Genomic DNA, 21,026 nt, shown 5'->3' with positions numbered 1-21,026 from the left:
TAGATTTCCTCTACCTACTATTATAGCTTTTGAGCCTCTATCCAAAATGTTTTCTAGCTCCACAACCAGCCATTCCAAATAATCACACTTTTTAGATCTTAAATTTAACTGTTTATTTGGTAAGCAAAACAAATAATAATAATATATGTACTAATGTATTAAAGCAAATACATAAATGAAAAAATATTTCACAATACACAGATAAGTTCAGCTAGCTCTTTTCCTGATGTACTCAACAAACCACAGCAAAGAGTGGCAGTGCACTTCAAGGAAGCTGACAAAGCAACATATGAAGGAAGAAAATGCATATACTTAGGGTAGCTCACAATTCAAGATTGTAGATTTCAGTGTTATTGATCTTTTCAAGGAGTGAGCCCAACCTAAATAGCAATGAGGTGTTTCAAAGTATATGAGATGAATCACTGATGTAGATGTAATCTCCCCATTTATTCAATTAATGTATATATGGACTAAAATAAAGGGTTTGTTTCTGAAAGCATTATAACAGCTTTAATATACACAAATGCATTTGTTTTCTGCATTTATTAAATGTTTACAACTCATTTTAAAACACAAGAAAAGAAAGGAATATCAAAATCTTTTGGTCAGATTTCTCTTGAATTTTAAGGACAGTAGAATGAGAAATACATGATCATATTGAGTCATTCTGGGAATTTGTGTGGCTAAAAATGTATGATGTGCATGGGTGACAAAGATTTTTTCCTATCTTATTTTTCAGTGATAGGGAAGAAAGGAAGAGGAAAGCTGCTGGTAGAGTTGCTTAAAAAAAGAGAAAGAATTATTGAGAAATTTTCTAGAAATTAATAGGAGAGGATAATAGGAAGTCCAGAAGAAAATCCATACAATTGGACAGCTTGAAAGTTACATATTGAATTTTTCATATACTTATTAAAAGGAAAATAATCCTACATAAAATAGAGATTCACAATTTTATGTTCAGAATGAAAAACTTTGAATTTCAGGAACATTTAAATCCAAATTCTGTTCTAATCTGAAGAGCCTCACTTTAGCACTTCAAATTTCTGTCAATCAAAATATTGAACTGACTTGCTTTAAATTGACTTTCAAGTATAGACAGCTTCTTTTCATTGGGTGTATATATATATATATATATATATATATATATATAATATGTATGTATGTATATATATATATATTCAGATTGGGTGTATATAGAACTTAGGCTTTTTTCAGTTACAGGATAACAGTCCTGGATTTTATTCAGTTGTTTGTTTAAGGGATTTTAATAGTGATTTTAATCACTATTTAATAAAATAATAATTTTAATAAAGAGTACTGGGCCTGTGGAATTTCATTTTCTCAAGTTGACTTCTCACTAATGGTAAATAATACTCATGAGGTGAATGAGTAAAAGAGAGAAGAAAAAACAATAGTAATTGTATATGTCCACTGCCCTATCTTCTGCTCGACCAAAATTCTATAAGCACGGCACTATCCTTACTACCCCTGTGAGGACATGTGACATGTTTGCCAGATCTGTGATGGCAACAGAATGCTCTCAAATGTCTATTCAATAAACATAAAAATTAAAAGTCCCAGTCCTTAATTTGTACAAAGTAAACAGTTTTCAGGGAAGGAAGGATAATTCTTTCAGACTATATAACATTCTTCATTGCAATCTGAAAAGATTTCTTTCAGCATTTATGAAATTATGAAATCCCTCTTACATACATTTGTTTAAAAGTGTAAACTTCTATGTTCTTATAAAATTAGCATAAGGATAAATATAATGGAATCATGAAACTTTGTATTACAGTAGAACTCCAAGAAATACTTAGAATTGCATTAATTAATTAATAATCTAATTCAGGAAGCCCCCAAAAGAACTATTTCTTGTTCCTTAAAAGAAAATGTCAGACATAGAAATAAAATAGAAAAAATTTTAATGTAGAATAATTGAGATTTTGTTAATAGAAGTAGGTATAACAACAAGTTCAAAGTTGTTGGCCCAATTGAGCCTTTATAAAGAGAAAGTATGAGGGGTAGTCAGTAAGAAGCATCAAAAAGTTAAGTTGAAATCATGAAGTAATTCTTACATCCCATTTGAATTTTGGAAGTTATCTTTCTCACATTTATAAAAGGACCTTGTATATAGTAGGAACTTAGCAATTATTAAATTAAATGACATATTTTGGAAACTGGGGAGGTTGTCAGAATTGGACCATTAAATATACCCTTCAATTTTCATATATAGATTGTGACTTTAGATTTGGATCAGTTAGACCATGAATATTATCATTACCCTTTCCTTTTTTTTTTTTTTTTTTTTTAAAGCAGAGGCTCCTTTTATGTGGTAATTTTCATTTTTACATATAGATAAAATTATAGAGTACCATTTTCATAGGAATAAAACAATAAATCATGTCATTAATTGCTGGATATGATCATTCTTTGATGGATATTTTTGAGGTTGGCGGTGTATAACTTGGCAACACTGATGGGACAAAAAGAGACTGAATTGTATTCTCAGAAAACCTTTTAAGTATTGACTCTGCCACTTTTATGACTTTGGGCAAATAATTAATTCTTGATCTGTTTAAAAAAATCAGGGAAGTCATATTTTTACCTCCTACTTCACACTTGGGAGAGATGAAATGTCTAAAATACTTTACCTAACAGATAAGCTACATAAATGACATTTTATTGTAACTATCAACAGCAGCTTTTTCAGCTTATGTGCTAACAGATATATTGAGATGGCCATTATTGGGCTGAAAATTCTCACCCAGGAAAAATATTGTCAAAACTATGAAGCAGTATGTAAATGAGAATCATTGCATATGGGCAATAATTTAAGATTAATATTAGTTATTAATTTATTTTATGATCCATTTGCTATTATATAAGTTTAATTATATTGATAGCTAATAACAATTAAATGAGAATTATTACTTCACTTACCATAAATATGAATTATGAGTCTGTTCTTTCTTAACCCAGTATCATTTTCTTTCTGTTTTAGTTTCTCGTGCTCATCAGCCATTCCTGGCTCAAGAAGTTTGGTTACTATAAGGTCATTTTATTTTCCTTTTATGTAGAAGTAGCAGCTGCGACTATGATGTTTGTCTTGGGAGAGGAACACTATTATATTTTGGCTTTTTATCTCACAGCTAACATGTAAGTACAATGTCCCTGATCGAGAATATTTGCCAATTTAGAAAGAAAAAAATTTGAAAATTGCATTAGCTCTTTTTGTTCATCTTTTCCAAGGCAAAAAAAGTTTTTTGACTGAAGTCCTTCTATATTTTTCTATTGAAGAGTTTATTTTTAGAGAAACAAGAAGCTGATTTGTACAAAGATAGGACATATTGGATTATAAGCTCTTTTTGCTTTTCGTTGCTAAATGTATGAGATAGGGTCCTAAACATAATATTGAAGTAAACTAATTCCTCATATTTTCTTTCTTTACCTTTCTGCCTTTTTTCCCCTCCATAAACTCTATACTTAGAATTTTTATGCTGCTGCTTTGGATTCATGATGCCACTAACACTCTTTCAAATTAATTCATGATGAAATGTTACTAACATTTTTTTTCTTTGTATTTTTTAATGTAAGGCCAAATATATTTAAAATAACATTTTTACGGCAATCAAAAGCACTAAATATTTAGGACCATAGTATATAAACTAATAAAATAACCTTAGTCTCTTAGCTTTATTAGATTTGGGGAGGAAATAATTGAGTTTGTAAATAAAATAGAAAAAATAAGTAGAAAAAAATTAAAAGAAATAAGTAGAGGGGCAGCTAGATGGCACAGTAAATAGAGCACCGGCCCTGGAGTCAGGAGGACCTGAATTCAAATGTGACCTCAGACACTTAACACCTCATAGCTGTGTGACCCTGGGCAAGTCACTTAACCCCCATTGTCTCAGGGGAAAAAAAAATACAACAACCACCACCCTACCCCAAAAAAAAGAAAAAGAAAAAAAGAAAGAAAGAAAGAAATAGAACTTTCCCATATGGGTACAAAGAGCTTTCTTTGAGTTAATTTTCATGTTTCCTTAAACCTGAAGAGAAACATTAACTGAAAGTAACTTCAAATCATTGTAAATCATAAACACAGATTTCAAGAGCCTTTAGATGTACTTGCAAGTATTCATTATTTGTAGTTCAAATAAAGGATCAACTGAAGGTCCAAGAAGAATCGAAAATTTTTTTCCCACCACCAAGACACATTCTTTTAGAAGAAGTTCTCCATATGCTGAGCTATAATTATTTGATATTACAAGTTTTTAATAGTAAGAATATCACAATATTTTTGTTGTAAAAAGAAAACCTAGAAGGGATGATGGGAATTGATTTCTGATGATGAGGTTTGAAAGATAGATTTCTCTCAAATTATTCCATATTTTTTGTCTATTTCATCTGTAAAATTAAGGATTATTTTAGTTAAAAATCATTTATATAGATTTTTAGAATTTAAAGCAATATGTTTATAATGAATAATTATTGGCAAATTTTTAGAAATGTGTTATACTTTAACTCAGACTATTTTTTAAAATTTACTTATCATTATTGATTCTATTTATCCCTATTTGTACTTTATCTGTTTTATTCATTATGCCATGAAAAAAGTTTCACATGTTTCAGTGGTATATTCTATTAATTAGAGCTTATATCAACACTGTGAGCCAAATTTAATGAGCTGATTCTTGGAGTATCTTAGGAAGATAAAAAAGTAGTTTTATTTTTATCCAAAAAGAAAATAATTGTTTAGTATTTCTTACCAATTGTTTTCATATTTTCAAAAATATGAAAGAAGAGAAATGCAAATTAAAATAATTTTGAGATTCTGTCTCACAATCATCAGAGTGGCAAGGAAGACAAAAAATGGAAAATGATAAATATTGGAGATCTCAAACAGGCACATTGATGCACTATTGGTGGACCTGTGGATAAAAATACCCATTCTGAAAATCAATTTGCATTATCCATAAAAAGTTACAGTATATATCTTTGATCCAATATAACACGTCAAAGAGCAACGAAATAGGAAATGGTCTTACGTGTAATAAATTATGTGTATGCATTCATGTATATGCACATATATACTCATATATACACATTTATGTGTGTATATGCATGTTTATGTATTCACATGTCATCTCTTTTTACAATAGCAAAAAGATAGAAACAAGGGGATTCCCATTAATTGAGGAATAACTGAATTAAATTATGATTTTTGAATATGATAGAGTCTTATGCTGTAAGAAATAGAGGATTTAAAAGAAAAAATCGAAAGATTAATGATACAGAATAAAAATAAGCAGAACAAAGAAACACATTATGTAATATCATCAATATTATTTTTAAAAATTAAACCTTTTTATTTTTAAAACATTTGTATGGATAATTTTCAACATTCATCCTTGCAAAACCTTGTATTCCAATTTTTTTCCCTTCCCTCCTCCCTTTTCCTCTGGATGGCAAGTAATCCAATATATGTTAACCATATGCAATTCTTCTATACATATTTCCACAATTATCATGCTGCACAAGAAAAATCAGATCAAAAAGGAAAAAAATAAGAAAGAAAACAAAATTTAAGCAAACAACAACAAAAAAGTGAAAATACTATGTTTTGATCTACATTCAGTTTCCACATCTTCTCTCTGGGTGTAGATGGCTCTCTTCATCACAAGATCATTGGAACTGGCCTAACTCACCTCATTGTTGAAAAGAGCCATGTCCATTAGAATTGATCATCATATAGTCTTCTTGTTGCTGGTTCTGCTCATTTCACTCAGCATCAGTTCATGTAAGTCTCTCCAGGCCTCTCTGAAATCATCCTGCTGATCATTTCTTATAGAACAATAATATTCCATAATATTCATATACCACAACTTATTCAGTCATTTTCCAGCTGATAGGTATCCACTCAGTTTCCAGTTTTTTGCCACTACGAAAAGGGCTGCCACAAACATTGGGTCCCTTTCTCTCGTTTATGATCTCTTTAAGATACAGGCCTAGTAGAAATACTGCTGGATCATAATGTGTGCACAGTTTGATAGCCCTTTGGGCGTAGTTCCAAATTACTTTCCAGAATGGTTGGATCACTTCACAATTCCACCAACATTGCATCAGTGTCCCAGTTTTCTCACATTCCCTCCAACATTCATCATTATCTTTTCCTATCATCTTAGCCAATCTGAGAGGTGTGTAATGGTACCTCAGAGTTGCCTTAATGTGCATTTCTCTGATCAATAGTGATTTAGAGCACCTTTTCATATAAATTGAAATGTTTCAATTTCTTCATCTGAAAATTGTTCGTATCCTATGACCATTTATCAATTGTAGAATGCTTGAATTTTTATAAATTTGAGTCAGTTCTTTATATATTTTAGAAATGAGGCTTTTATCAGAACCCTTGAATGTAAAAACTTTAAAAATCACTTTTGAGGAATTTTATGAACAGATTTAGAATGAAACAAGTAGAACCAGGAGAATTTCATGCAATAACAACAGTGTAAAGATAAGCAACTTTGAAAGCTTTAAAAACTACAATCCATACAAGGACTATCCATAGTTCCAAAGGACTGATGCTAGAACATATTATTTCTATCTCCTGACAGAGAGGAATAGATTTAGAATGAAATAGAATAAGATATATTTTTAAATACAGCCAAGGAGAGAATTTGTTTTGCTGTGCTACAAGGAATTTGTTTTTCTTTTCTTTTTTACCCCTTGAGAGATGAGAGAAAATTATTGTTCAGTTGTTTAGTTGTGTTTAATTCTTTATGAATAATTTTGGGGGCTTTTCAGCAAAGATCTTATATTAGAGCAATTGCTATTTTCTTCTCCCGCTCATTTTATTGATGGGAAAACTGAGGCAAACCGGGTGAAGTGACTTACCCAGAGTCACACAGCTAGTAAGTGTCTGAGGCCAGATTTTAATTGAGGAAGATGAGTTTCTAACTTCAAGCTCACCACCTAGTTGCCCTCAGGAGAGAAAATAGATTTTTTTTTTGTTTTTTTGTTTAATAAAGGTTGAGGGTGGTATTATAAATGTGGGATATTGCCTGTACTTCCAGATAAGGTCTTTATGTTGTTAGTTTTACTTAATTGTCTTACTTTGTTATAAGATACTTCTTCTGGAATGGGGTTGATCTGGAAATGCTTGTAATATAAAAAGAACTCATCAATAAAACTTTTTTAAAAAAATAAATGCATCTAACACCATATGCCCACCTACAAGAATGCATGAATATCAGTGCAGAACTCTCCAGGTATGTATACAGTCTTGTGTCTGCCTGAGTCAACAACTCCTGATAACCACATCTGTGTCTGATTTTTGTGGCCTGAGTGATCTCCTTTAGTTCCTTCTTGCAAATTGGCTCTGGAGTCTTCTATTCATAAGACCAAAAAAATATATATTAGCCCACTCCTCCTGGTGTATGCCTTCTACAATTTGTTTTTCTTTTCTTTTTTACCCCTTGAGAGATGAGAGAAAATTATTGTTCAGTTGTTTAGTTGTGTTTAATTCTTTATGAATAATTTTGGGGGCTTTTCAGCAAAGATCTTATATTAGAGCAATTGCTATTTTCTTCTCCCGCTCATTTTATTGATGGGAAAACTGAGGCAAACCGGGTGAAGTGACTTACCCAGAGTCACACAGCTAGTAAGTGTCTGAGGCCAGATTTTAATTGAGGAAGATGAGTTTCTAACTTCAAGCTCACCACCTAGTTGCCCTCAGGAGAGAAAATAGATTTTTTTTTGTTTTTTTTTAATAAAGGTTGAGGGTGGTATTATAAATGTGGGATATTGCCTGTACTTCCAGATAAGGTCTTTATGTTGTTAGTTTTACTTAATTGTCTTACTTTGTTATAAGATACTTCTTCTGGAATGGGGTTGATCTGGAAATGCTTGTAATATAAAAAGAACTCATCAATAAAACTTTTTTAAAAAAATAAATGCATCTAACACCATATGCCCACCTACAAGAATGCATGAATATCAGTGCAGAACTCTCCAGGTATGTATACAGTCTTGTGTCTGCCTGAGTCAACAACTCCTGATAACCACATCTGTGTCTGATTTTTGTGGCCTGAGTGATCTCCTTTAGTTCCTTCTTGCAAATTGGCTCTGGAGTCTTCTATTCATAAGACCAAAAAAATATATATTAGCCCACTCCTCCTGGTGTATGCCTTCTACAATTTCTTTTTCTTTTTCTTTTAAACCAGATACTGGCATTTACTTGATTTGTTTTTAAAAAAACAAAAAATAAGCCTATGATTCTAATAAGCATTTTCACATGTATATTTTCTTTTTTTTAGGGTAGTAGTTCAAGCCTCATTTAGTTTGTTTAATCTTCCTCTGGCTGACATCATTGATGCAGATGTACTGAAATTCAAACGGAAGTAAGTTCCTTTTAAACAATGACTGCAAAAGTCAACAGTGTAGATCTACCAAGACTATAAAATTTATTGCATTTCAGTTATGTTTTCATTTGCAAATACATTTCAGTCATAGATTTAGAAGAGAGTTCAGGAGCCATTTATTCCAGCCTTCTCAACTGTCAGGTGGGGATGCTAGAGCTGATGGTAGAAATGTAATTGTTTATTTGAAGACACATAGTGTCCTTGAGGAAGACCATAAAGTGGCCATTTTTAAAAAAGTTTCTATTATTCTTAAAAGTTGTCACTTTAAGAGAGCTTGTAAGACCAGTATATAAAACAAATGTTAACATTGGTAGTTTTCTCTCCTTTCCCAAGTGATTTTACAATTTTTAGGGGCAATATAGCAAATTACTGCTCATATTAAGAAGTCTCTGTAGTACTATACTACTAAAATTAAAGGACAGATTTTATCTTTCTGTTGACCACCAAAAACCAAAGGGGAGAAATATTAGCTGACATTTATATATCAACTTAAGGTATACCAAGTTTTTTACATTTAATCTAATGTGTTCTTATTAGCCTCATTTTATAGACAAGGAAACTAGAGTTCAGAGAGATTATGATTTGCTTAAGGATCACACAACTTGTAAATATCCGAGACAGAATTTACACTCGGGTCTTCCTGATTCCTGATCCAAACAGAGATAGATATCATTAATGGTACAGTTTAGCTTAGCTGTTTGGACAGAATGTATTTTGTTTGTAATGTGTCAATGAAAATGTTCTTAAAAACAAAAATGCCTTCCTCAGAGAATAAAGGAAAAAAAAGATTTACTTTTCAGAAACTTTTGAAATCATTTACCAACTGGTACATGTCTGACACAAAATTCAAATTATTCTTCTGGTAAAAGAAGAGATTGAACTTTTGCTCAGTGATACCTCAAGAACAAAATTCAAAGTCCATGGTTGTTGCTGTTAATTGCCTACTAGACATTTTAGAAATTATGTGAAAAAAATTTTTTGACCTGTAGCAAAGAAGTTGTCTACCACTCAGACTTGCTTTAAAAGTCCAGCTGATATCCAAATCCAGAAAAGGAGTTAATTATGTCTGAATACAGATTGAAGCATACTTTTTTTAAAAAGCTTTTTATTTTCAGAACACATACTTATTTAGTTTTTAGCATTCACCCTTGCAAATACTTGTATTCCAAAATTTTTTTCCTCCCTCCTTCCCTCTAGACAACAATATTTTTTATTTAAGCTTTATTTTTTCCTTAAGATTTCTTTTGGGATGTGAGGGGCTTGGAGAGCTATGTTTTTTTTTTCTTTTTCCCTACAACATAATTTTTATGCTTATTGGGGAGGGAGAGGGAAAGAAGGAAGAAAGAATTTGGAACTCAAAAGTTTTAAAAACAAATGTAAAAAATTTGTAACTAGAAAAATATATATACATGCTAAAAAAAAAAAAAGGAATTTCTGAGAGCTATATATTGACTTAGAAAACCACAAATTAAAATATCTATATTGTAAAATTCTGATTCCCTTATATTTCTAGTGTGTTTATTGTTTCAGATTGAAAAGGAATAGGTGAGTTTGAGACACAGACTCTGTATATTTTCATTTGAACTCTTTTGCCAAGGAAAGAAGCCACACTCACCATTCAATTGATCAAAGCTTTTTATTGGCAAAGATACTCAAAGAACATGTCATTAGCTTATCCTTACAATTCCTGATTACACTGAACTAGTTTTGTGACTGCTTCCACAAGGGTTATAGCTCTGGGTCTTGTTGCAGCTCTCTGTAATTGTTTAACTTTGGTCACTATTACAGCTGAGTCTGTAATTTTATTATTATTTTTTGTTACTATGGTTTCATAAATAATTCAAATCTTATATGATTTCAGTGTGTTGTCATTATTATGTAAGATGTTCTTTAATTTACTAAAAAGAATGTGATAACCAGGTAACATGCCTGTGTCCCCATGGCTTCATGCTTCACATCCAAGAGGAATAAAGATATTAAGATCAAGCTAAAAAACCATTTGTAATTCTTTGCATTGAACCATCACATTTATCAATACCTCATACTTATCCAAATTTGTTTTTGTCATTAATATTTATTTGCTTAACAGTCAGTTCGTTTAAGTATCCTATTTACTGTAACTATTCATCCTTTTGGTTAGCTCATCTGATTTTATTCATTTGTTTTTAAAGAGTATTTCCATGTCAGGTTCCATAACCTGATATCATAACCATAAATCAATGAATAGATGTCTGCACAGGATGAATATGAAATGGTTTTATTTTGATCTTATCCATTACAGATCACCCCTTTCCTCAATGGTTTTTGGGACCAACGCTTTGTTTACCAAACCTGCCCAGTCTTTAGCTCCTATGGTTATAGTCACTGTATTAAACCACTTTGGGTACGAACAGCTAAACAAGAAGTCCATACAGATTGATCCCAGGTAAATTACTTAAAATTATGGGGGAAAAAAACTGAAAAAGTTGCGTATACTATATTCCAGACACAATGCTATGCATTACAAAGGTAAAAAATGATAGCCCTTGCTTTCAAATAACTTAGATTCTTTTGGTGGAAAACAACATGTATCCAAAAGAATAAACAAATCATACAAAGTAAATATAAAGAAATTTCACTGGGAAGGGATAGCCATGGGAATCAGGATAGGTTTTCTGTAGGAAATGACAACTGAACTGATCCTTGAAGAAAGCCAGGGATTATGTGAAGTAGAAATTATGAGGGAGTGCATTCTCTGTATAGTGAATTCCAAAAATAGTACATATTTATTGCTTTGCCTTTAGTTGACTACATAAAGTCCAGGGGATTGGAGATAGTATGCTGTGTAAAAGAAATAGCAAGTCAGTCAGAATAGTGCATGAAGAAATACAGCATACAGCAAGTCTGGAAAGGTTTGCTGGAGCCAGATTCTGAAAAAGTTTTAAAAAGCCCAATTAGAATTTGTATTTTTTTTTTTTTAATGATAGAGGCAAAAGAACTTCTTGAGCAGGAGAGTGACAAGTCAAATTAATACTGTAGGAATATCAATTTCATAGCTATGTGTAGGGCAGATTGGAAAAGAGACCAGTTTGAAGGCTATTATAGTTGTCCATGTGAAAAGTGCTAAGAGCCTGAACAGGAGTAGTTAGCTTTCCTTGAAAGTAGAAATATTAAAGACCTATTTGTTTGTGCTTCAAGAAGAGATATATTAACTATTTAACAAACTGATCTCAAGTTATATAACTATTTTAGACATCTATTCATTCAGGTAGTTGTTAAGCAAATCTGTGATAAGAATAAGGTGATAGGAGCTTTTGCCTCAGGACAATAAAATCTAGAGAGCAGTGACAAGCTTGTTATTCCTTAAGCAGGTTAGAAACAACTGAACTCAGCAGGTAATCAGCAAGGATAATAAGTTAACATAGGAAGCCACCAAATGTTATCATTTTCTACTCCAGTCCTCCAACTTTACTCCCTTTCCTGATGCTGCCTCAGGGTATCTTAGGCTTTCCTGTACCACAAGCAGTTGAATTCATTTTTAAAGGTTCATTTCAGGAATTTTTTTCCTGCTTCTCACCCTTGGGGTGTGTGTGTGTGTGTGTGTGTGTGTGTGTGTGTGTGTGTGTGTGTGTGTTTTGGGGGGGGGGGGGGGCGGGTAGGAGTAGGTTGAAGGGTGAGTGCCAGAATTGCTAGTTATCGTGCTCTGACATTTAGTGCCCTGGAGTAATTTAACATTTGATTTACCAATGGCTTGGATGGATAATGTATTTCCGAAAATGATCCAGCATGATGTCCATAAAGTGCTTTAAAATCCTCCATGGTAAAATTACTTAGCAAAATATATAAATATAAATAGCTCACAGCATCCTTGCATGTGCTTTTATTGTTTTGTCCCTTATAATTTATACAACTGCAATTTGGGGATATTATTTTTTACTGGCCTGTTTTTAAGAGCTGTAACTAACCATATAAACTGTATTTCTGACATCAGTAGGGTGGACAGATTTTTGTGATTATATGACAAACATTTGTTCCAAATTTGGTGATTTCCACTTCGTGTTAATAGGATTTGGCTTCAAGTTGCCCCCATATACTGCATAGTAGTCCATTATGGATCTTCCTGTCAAGTTCCTGAGCAAGAAAAGCAGAGTTTAATTTCTCTCCATTTTACCAGTGAAAATCAAGTCCTTAGTTCAGGGGTCAGCAAGGCCTGCCAAGGCCTATGTGATCGTAAAGGCTCAGTGGACTAAGAATGATTATAAAAACTATTTTTAGCTCAGTGAACCATAGAATAAGAGAGTACCATTTTAAATGATGTTAAAAAAAAAAAAGAAGACAAAAACATTCTTAGTTTGTGGGTTGTTTAAAATCAGATAGTAAGCTGAATTTGGCCATTGGCCAAATTTGCTGTCCCCTGCTTTGCTTCAGTTATTGTAGTTGTTTTCATATCTATATCCTACTAAAAATCACATTGAAAATTCCATTTTATCTCTTTCTGTACTGAAAGACTGCTAACTGATTTAATTAATGATAAATTTTAAAAGCCTAGGGTTTTGTCCTGGCTAGTAAACTTTTTGTGATTAGCAAGTACTATTGTAATATAGATGCTAAATATTACAGTAATTTAAGGAAGTGATGTCATTTTAGGTATATGAAATATACTCTATATTTGTTTTTCCCCCTGAGGCAATTGGGATTAAGTGACTTGCCCAGGGTCACATAACTAGGAAGTGTTAAGTGTCTGAGGTCAAATTTGAACCCAGGTTCTCCTGACTTAAGGGCTAATGCTCTGTCCACTGCACCACCTAGCTGCCCCTATGAAATATACCCTAATATAGAACAGTGGAACTCAATACATATTGTTATTCTGGCCCAATTCATATTGCTTTTTGATATATGTTGGAATTGGGGAAGGAAATTGAGAAAAGTATCACAAATTAATATTTGTTGAGTGCAGTAGAATATATTCAATGGCTTTGCAGCCTAATAAAAGAGAAGGCATTCATCAGGGAATAAACATATATGTTTGATTTAGCATATTCTCAAACAAAGATCCATGAATGATATTTGATTTGCTTTTTCTCTTTTATCTGAGTGTTTCATGATAAAAAAAAAAAAAACTCTGCAAAATTATACTTGTAAGAATAGTTTAGAAAGTGATTTCTCTCCAAATGACAAAATAAATTATACTATATTGAACTTTATCCAAGGAAATGCTGTAGGGTAAATGGCCTAATGTAATTGAAAATAACCTCAAGGCTTAGTTTCTATGTAATGAAAGAGTTCTTGGTGTATCATTAAAATCAGTTTTAAGAACTGTTCATTGAAAATGTGATATCCATAGAGATTTATTACAGCAACAGCCTCTATAATAACTGGAGAACACTCTGTTGTTTGTTTAATGGCCTCTGTTTCTTATTAAGGTGTAATTCATTGTTTTATTCAGTAGTAAAGGTCCGGTTACCTAAGGAAAAAAAAGGACTCTTGTGTCTTATACTTGGCTATAGTGGATTTCATTCTTACATTTCATTCCTTTACTATGTAGTTTATTGAATTGTATTTGTGAATTATATTCTTTTATTTGTTCCACTTAATTTTTTTCATATCTTTCTTAACCTCTGAGAGGGATGTGAAAAAAAATCTCTTAGCCTCTGAGAGGACATTGGAACCTTGTCTTGCAATAGAACAATATTCCCTCTTTTAGAGAACAAATCTGGAATCAGATTTCTCGAGTTCACTGTCAAGCAACAAATAATAGCTTTAGTCCCCTCCTTGAGTACTCAAGTACTCCTTGAGTACAACTGGTGAGTTGTAGGGCAAGAACCATAAATTGAAATAGCAAAACATTTAATTAGAACAAAATAGCAAAGGAAATAACTGGGGGAAATCTTGCTGTCCCCCTTTTACAAATGAATACAGTTTTCCACATACTCACAAATTGTTGTGAAAGGAAAGCTCCTCAGAAAGCTCATGTTGTGAGGTTGGAAGGGACTTCAGTGCTATGTACTTTACCTCATGACTAGGAAAGCCTCCTCTGCCTAACTTCTCACTGCTCTATGCCCCAGAATGCCCTGTGCCCTCCTGCTGCTTACCTCTGCAGCCATCATCTCTGGATGCTTGATCTCTTCTGCTGCATCCAAACTAATCAGAGCACCAACACTCTGCCGCCTAACTTACTTATTTATTGTTCCTATACTACGCCACCTTGCAGGTGGAGAAATGGCTTCTAGCTTATATCATCCAGGCTAAATTCTAGTCCATCCTCCACTCCTCATGGCTGCTACTTTGGAGAATTGTTTGTGTTCTCTTAAAGACTTTGAGTGGGGCTTATTCATTTTTTTTTTTTTTTCTGTCCTGGACTCCTTTGGCAGTCTGGTGAACCTATGAGCCCCTTCTCAGAATAATCTTTTAAAATGCATAAAATAAAATATATAAGATTATAAAGAAAAACAGTTACATTGAATTATCAAAATATATTATTTTTATATACTGACTGTTCAATCTGATCCAGAAAGGACTTTATTCCCACTTTGCCTTATGCTCTATTGTGATGAGTAATAGCCGGATAATAGATAAAAGTAAAATGTGTATGTCTTGGGAATAGACAACACATTTTTACCTCTGTCTTTAACCTCCTTCATAGGGAGATCTAACTGGAGAACAAAGGTCAGACAGAGAATTATAAGACTCTTTTTTCCTTGCCCTGCTCAATGAAAGGTTTCCAGCTTTTACTCCCAGCTGAGTTAGAGCAAATAAAATCTCCTCTCGGACTCAAGGAGTAGGTATTATTAGAATTATGATGAAAATCAGCACTTACACTGCTGTTGGAAAAGGTGTGTGAATAAATTAAAGATTTATTCACAATCCCAGTAAATTAGGGTTTTTTTGTTTATTTATTAAAAACAAATACAAAATGGAAAAAGAAAAAACATTGCTATGTGCACAGCAGAACAGTCTCAAAATATGAGACTAATTTCCATTTCAAAAAAGCCTTTAAAATAAATACTACGCATTGTATTCAGAGCCATCAAGCTTTCTTTGTTTCCCTATAGGTTTTATTTTTTTATCCTATATAGTGGTGAGAAGTCAGGCAGAGGAGGCTTTCCCAGTCATGAGGCAAAGCACATAGCACTGAAGCCCATTCCAATCTCTGCTGTGCACTTTTTACTTTATTCTTTTTTTCTCCCTTTCTTTCCCCTGATTTCTCCCATGAAGGCTCCATTTAAGCATAGATATGTGTGTATGTATGTGTATATATATGTATGTGTACATATATATATGTAGACATCGCTAATCATATACATGTATACACATATACATTCATATACATCTATGTAAGGCTGTATGCTTGTTTTTCTGTCCTCTGTTTTTCTGAAGGTGCATAACTTTGTCCTTCATAAATCCAAGTCTTTTTATATTTTTCTAAATCTATCAAACTCATAATTTCTTACACCACAGAAATATTCCAACCTTATACTATCTAGTTATTTTAAATAGTCTAAACCAATATTAATATGCCTGACATACAATGTAGTTTCTCTATTTTTCCTTTTTTGATTAAATCTATTTTAAATTTAATTTTGTCTGAGATTAATGATTTAACTACCCTTGTTTTTTTCTCTAATAAATCTTACTCTTGATAATTATTATTGTTTGTATGTGCCTCTTATTTCCTAGTCATGCTGACTCCTATGCTTTACTTCTACCTATCTTGCTTTGCTATTATTTAACTTACCCTTACCTCTCCCTCCCTTATCCTCTCTCCATCACTTTTTATCCCTTTCCCATTTATCTACACATCTTTTTATTCCCCCCAATCCTATTCTCTCACCCTTTTATTTCTTTATACATTTAGAAGACTTTTTATACCTTCCTAGGTAAATATGTATTGTTCCTTCTTTAAATTGTTCGTTCTCAATGTGAGCAGGATTCCAGCCCTCTTCCCCCTAATTCCTCTATCAGCCCTTAGTCTTGTACTTCATTTGTATAATATAACTATTTTGTTTATCTTTTCATTCAGGTTTTGCTTTTTGGAATCATCATTTTCAGCTCTACTCCAATCTTAGTTTCAGACTCCCCAATTATCAATGACAATCTTAGACATATGACTTATATTTCCATGTATAAAACATAAACAGTTTGTCCTTATTGAGTCTTTGACATTTACTTTATATTTCTTTTGGATCTTATATGTCACATTTTCTGTTAAGTTCAAATATTTTTGCAACAAAATCCAGAAAGTCTGGCAGTTCATTGAATATCCTTTTTTTTTTTCATTCAGAATTATGTTTATTTTGCTGGTTATGACCTTTTTTACTACAACCCCAGTTTTTTTTGCTCTTCTATATATATGACATTCCAAAATCTGCCATCTTTTAAGGTAGCCATCTTTTAAAATCGTAGCTTTCAGGTAGTCCAGTTATTTTGTTTTTTCTTCTTGTTCTGTTCTCCAGATCACTTGTTTTTCTTATGAAATGTCACACACTTTCTTGTATTTTGTTTTATTATTTCTTGGTCTATTATAACTTCATTGGCTTTCTCTTGTCCTTATCCCCATAGTAACATTCTACAAGTGGGTTCTTTTCTCCTTTGATTGCTTTTTTTTTTTTTTTTTTTAATTTGTGGCAGATTGTTGGTGTCATGCTGCAAAAGAAAACAGAAAAAAAATAAAACAAGAAAATTAAAGTTAAAAAGTATACTTCAGTCTGCATTCAGAATGTAGCAGTTCTTTCTCTGCAGGAGAATAGTATTTTTCATCATAGGTCCTTTATCTTGGATCATTTTGTTGATCAGAGTAGTTAAGTCTTTAAACTTAGTCATCCTTACAATATTGTTGGGTGACAAGAATTTATTAAGAGCTTACTATATGGCAGGCATTGTACTAAGTGTTAGGGAGGCAATTATAACAAAAAGAAAGTCAGTCCTCAAGGAACTTTTACATTATAATGGGTAGAAGGGAAGAAGTATATGTCCATGCCATCGGTATAGGGGGTAGTCAGAAGCACTACTGATTAAGGTTTCAAATGTAGCTGTACTTAGCTCTATTTCTAAAATGGAGACTCTGAATGGAATTCAGTATTGGGAGAAAGGGCCAGTATGACGAGACATTACTTCTTTGAGAGGGATACCTGTTTCTGCATTGAAAATCACTAAGGTTACAGGGTTGTTAGCCATAGGTGATGATGGTTGTTGCTGAGAATTTCTTTTTAAAGAAGTGAGAAGTACAGTGAATAATTCTGGGGAAAAGTGAAGTTTTGCTTGGTCTTGAGAAATGCATATTTTATTTAAAACATTCCTGAAACTGATGAATTAGGATGGTTATAAGGGTTTTGGTAGGAATTAAGACTTAATACAGTATGTTCCAGAGCTAAATCCATAACTGCTATTAGTAATGAAACAGAAGCATGATGAGAGAGACATTATCTGGATAGTAGTGACTTAGAATGAAGGTAGATTTTATGAAAAAATAGAGCATCATGAAAAAATAAGGGAAGAAGATAATGTGATGATTAGGAGATATTGTGAAATTGTAAAGCTAAGCAGGATTAAGGAATGCATTTCTACCCAAGGATTAAACAGATATGGTTTGGAGGGGGATTTAGGGTATTATGGTAGAATCAAGAGGTAGGTTTTCTGAAAACTAAAAAGAAAATGGGTCAATGCAATCATTCCCATGCCAGCGGGAAGAAGGGAAAAAGGGAAGAGAAAATAACTTTTAAAACTATGAAGGTCTCCCTCCCCTTTGAATAAGAGGTGAAATAAAAATAAAGACCTCTGAAAAGAAAGGTAACCCTTTCTGACTGCATCAAGTAATTCATTAAAGTTGTAGGAAAATATCTATTCTATAGGGAGACTGAAGTTGAATTGCTTGGAGATTTCAGTAATAATAACATAAGCCTGAGAAGACTGGATCATATATGACAATGGTAGCTATCAAATTGCCCTATTCATCCAAGTACCCGCCTCTTTTCTTGCTCTTGAATTCAGATCTAATGACTCATTCTCCTTTTGCATTTCTGACCTTGTGTTCAGTGGGGCCTTTTCCTCTGTAGATTGTCACAGGTGTTCCAATGCTCTGTTATCATGGGAAAAAAAAAGAAAAGGCAAAAGAGATTAAAAAGCTTACTGAGAGGAACCAATGGCAGCTGGAGTCCAATTTCTGCGTATTCAGTAACTGGAATTTGCAATAAGAAGAGAATGACAACAAATAATGGGCTTCTTGCTACTAACTAAATATTCAGACGTTGCATGAAGTGCCCCAAATAGAAACTATAATTTTTTTTTTTTTTACATACAGTGTAGCAATTGTACGATTCACACCTCATAGTCATGTATTTACAGTTTTCTCCTTTATTTAAAAACATTTCTTTTCATTTATGGATTTGAGACATTTTGATGATTTAAATGATTAATCATTTAATGATTAATAATAATGACTTTGGCTTCCATCAGCCTTTGGTATATTTGACTTTTACAGAAGATGCTCCTACAATGAGTGTTTCTATCTACTCTTAACTTGTGAGAACAGGTAAAAGTATGAAAGTAGATTTATGCTGATGAGCAACTCTTGTAAGAGCCTGCAGAGAGGGCTTGTGCTCCTTACACTTGAAATTTATAACCAGCTGCCTTTAGTCACTAATCTCCCTACTACTGATAACTGTCCTGAAATCAGTGAATCCATTCCTTCCTGTAATCAAAGGTATGTCTGTTAGGAGATAAGTCTGTGATTTTAAGTTAAAAGTTCAGAATTATAAATTATAAATTAGGTCAGAGCCTAAATCAAACTGACCCTCAGGATTTCTCTGTGTGTCTGTCTGATCCTCCCTTTTTTTCCTTCTGTATATCTGTTCTGTATGTCCTTTGTCTGGCTGTCCCTCATCACCTCAGGCATCAGTAGCCCTTCTAGGGCCAAAAAGTTATTAGCAGCTATGGGACTAGCATAGAGCTGAAAAATGGTTTAGAAATGACTGAGAAATGGATAGTCTTCTAATGGTACCAAGGCCTTTGCATTGGAGTGACAGAATGAAGAATCATAGTTGGTGACCAGCCATGTCAAAAGGAAATGAGGTTGTACTCATGTACCAGCACCTTTGAGAATCATATATATATTTCAGTCTGGATCATCCTAACTGTGGCTTTAGAAGGAAGAAGAAATTGCAGGGATTTCAGTAATGGCTATGGCTTTAGAATATATTCCTAATTATGGAATAACTGGACAAGCTACTGTCTGAGATTATTCTCCAGAAGTAATGTGAAAATCAAATTACATGAATTATTCCCTTTCCAGTCCAAATATTATTCTATATTTTGCCTTTGAACCAATGTAAAAAAGTGTTCTATCATAACTGGTTGAATTCCTGGGATTTTATTCTATTCATTATATTTTTGTCATCTCGGTGAACTCATTTGGCATATTCAGGAGATGCCAGTTTATTTTATTTTAGTATAATTTATTATTCATTCTTAATAGTAAGGTTTTTCACTTCTTATCCACAATTCTATAAAGTGTTTTATTCTGCCTCAATCTCTGATGTTGTTACTTAATAATATAGTATAATGAGAGAAATGATTGTTGAACGATCAATGATTTGGGGTGATCCGTGATTTTCCCCCCTTTTCTAAAGTCATAATTTTAAAAAGTAAAAAGGTTAGTCTCTTTTTTTTTATTACAGCTTTTTATTTACAAAACATATGCATGGGTAATTTTTTCAACATCAACCGTTGCAAAATCTTCAACTTTTCCCTCCTTTTCCTCTACCCCCTTCCCTAGATGCTAAGTAGTCCAATACATGTTAAATATGTTAAAGTATATGTTAAATACAATATCTATATATACACATATATATATATGCATATTTATATAGTTATCTTACTGCTGCACAAGGAAAAATTGGATCTAGAAAGAAAAAAACTTGAGAAGGAAAACAAAAATGCAAGCAAACAATAACAAGGAGTAGAAATGCTATGTTGTGGTTCACATTCTGTTTTTATGGTTCTCTCCCTGGGTGTAGGTGGCTCTCTTCATCACTGAACAATTGGAACTGGTTTGAATCATTTCATTGTTGAAGAGAGCCACATGCATCAGAATTGATCATCATATAGTCTTGTTGTTGCAGTATATAATGATCTCTTGGTTCTGCTCATTTCACTTAGCATCCGTTCATGTAATACTCTCCAGGCCTTTCTGAAATCATCCTGCTGGTCATTTCTTACAGAATAATTATATTCCATAACATTCATATACCATAGTTTACTCAGCCATTCTCCAGCTGATGGGCATCCATTCATTTTCCAGTTTCTGGCCACTACAAACAGGGCTGCCACAAACATTCATGCACATACAGGTCCCTTTCCCTTCTTTAAGATCTCTGGGATATAAAAGCCCAATAGTAACACTGCTGGATCAAAGGGTATGCACAGTGTGATAACTTTTTGCGCATAGTTCCAAACTGCTCTCCAGAATGGTTGGATCTGTTCACAATTCCACCAACAATGTATCAGTGTCCCAGTTTTCCCACATCCCCTCCAACATTCGTCATTATCTTTTCAAAATATTAGCTCTTGAAGGACATTACTGATGAGATGAGAGAGATGAGACTCTCCACAATCTTGATTAGACCCCTTATA

At 32.9% G+C, this 21,026-nt stretch overlaps 1 protein-coding gene and 1 long non-coding RNA gene across 3 annotated transcripts in view; one reads left to right on the top strand and one right to left on the bottom strand.

Moving 5' to 3' along the window:
- LOC127564459 (transmembrane protein 180-like) overlaps nt 1-21,026 on the top strand; it is a 62,495-nt gene that overhangs the window by 33,327 nt on the left and 8,142 nt on the right. For both annotated transcript variants that reach the window (XM_052001006.1, XM_052000997.1), the window contains exons 4-6: nt 3,005-3,159; nt 8,316-8,399; nt 10,702-10,845. In XM_052001006.1, the coding sequence (XP_051856966.1) occupies nt 3,005-3,159; nt 8,316-8,399; nt 10,702-10,845 (383 nt within the window). The remainder of the gene's footprint in view (nt 1-3,004; nt 3,160-8,315; nt 8,400-10,701; nt 10,846-21,026) is intronic.
- The window catches only part of LOC127564516 (uncharacterized), a 46,860-nt gene continuing 40,993 nt past the window's right edge, over nt 15,160-21,026 (bottom strand). The window contains exons 2-3 of the long non-coding RNA XR_007954287.1: nt 18,421-18,474; nt 15,160-17,042 (exon numbers count right to left, since the gene is read on the bottom strand). This is a non-coding gene — a long non-coding RNA (uncharacterized LOC127564516). The remainder of the gene's footprint in view (nt 17,043-18,420; nt 18,475-21,026) is intronic.

This window comes from Antechinus flavipes, chromosome 1 (genome assembly GCF_016432865.1).
Source record: "Antechinus flavipes isolate AdamAnt ecotype Samford, QLD, Australia chromosome 1, AdamAnt_v2, whole genome shotgun sequence".
NCBI lineage: Eukaryota > Metazoa > Chordata > Mammalia > Dasyuromorphia > Dasyuridae > Antechinus > Antechinus flavipes.
Note: the sequence above shows the minus strand (reverse complement) of the source record. Positions and strands in the feature narration are given on the sequence as shown.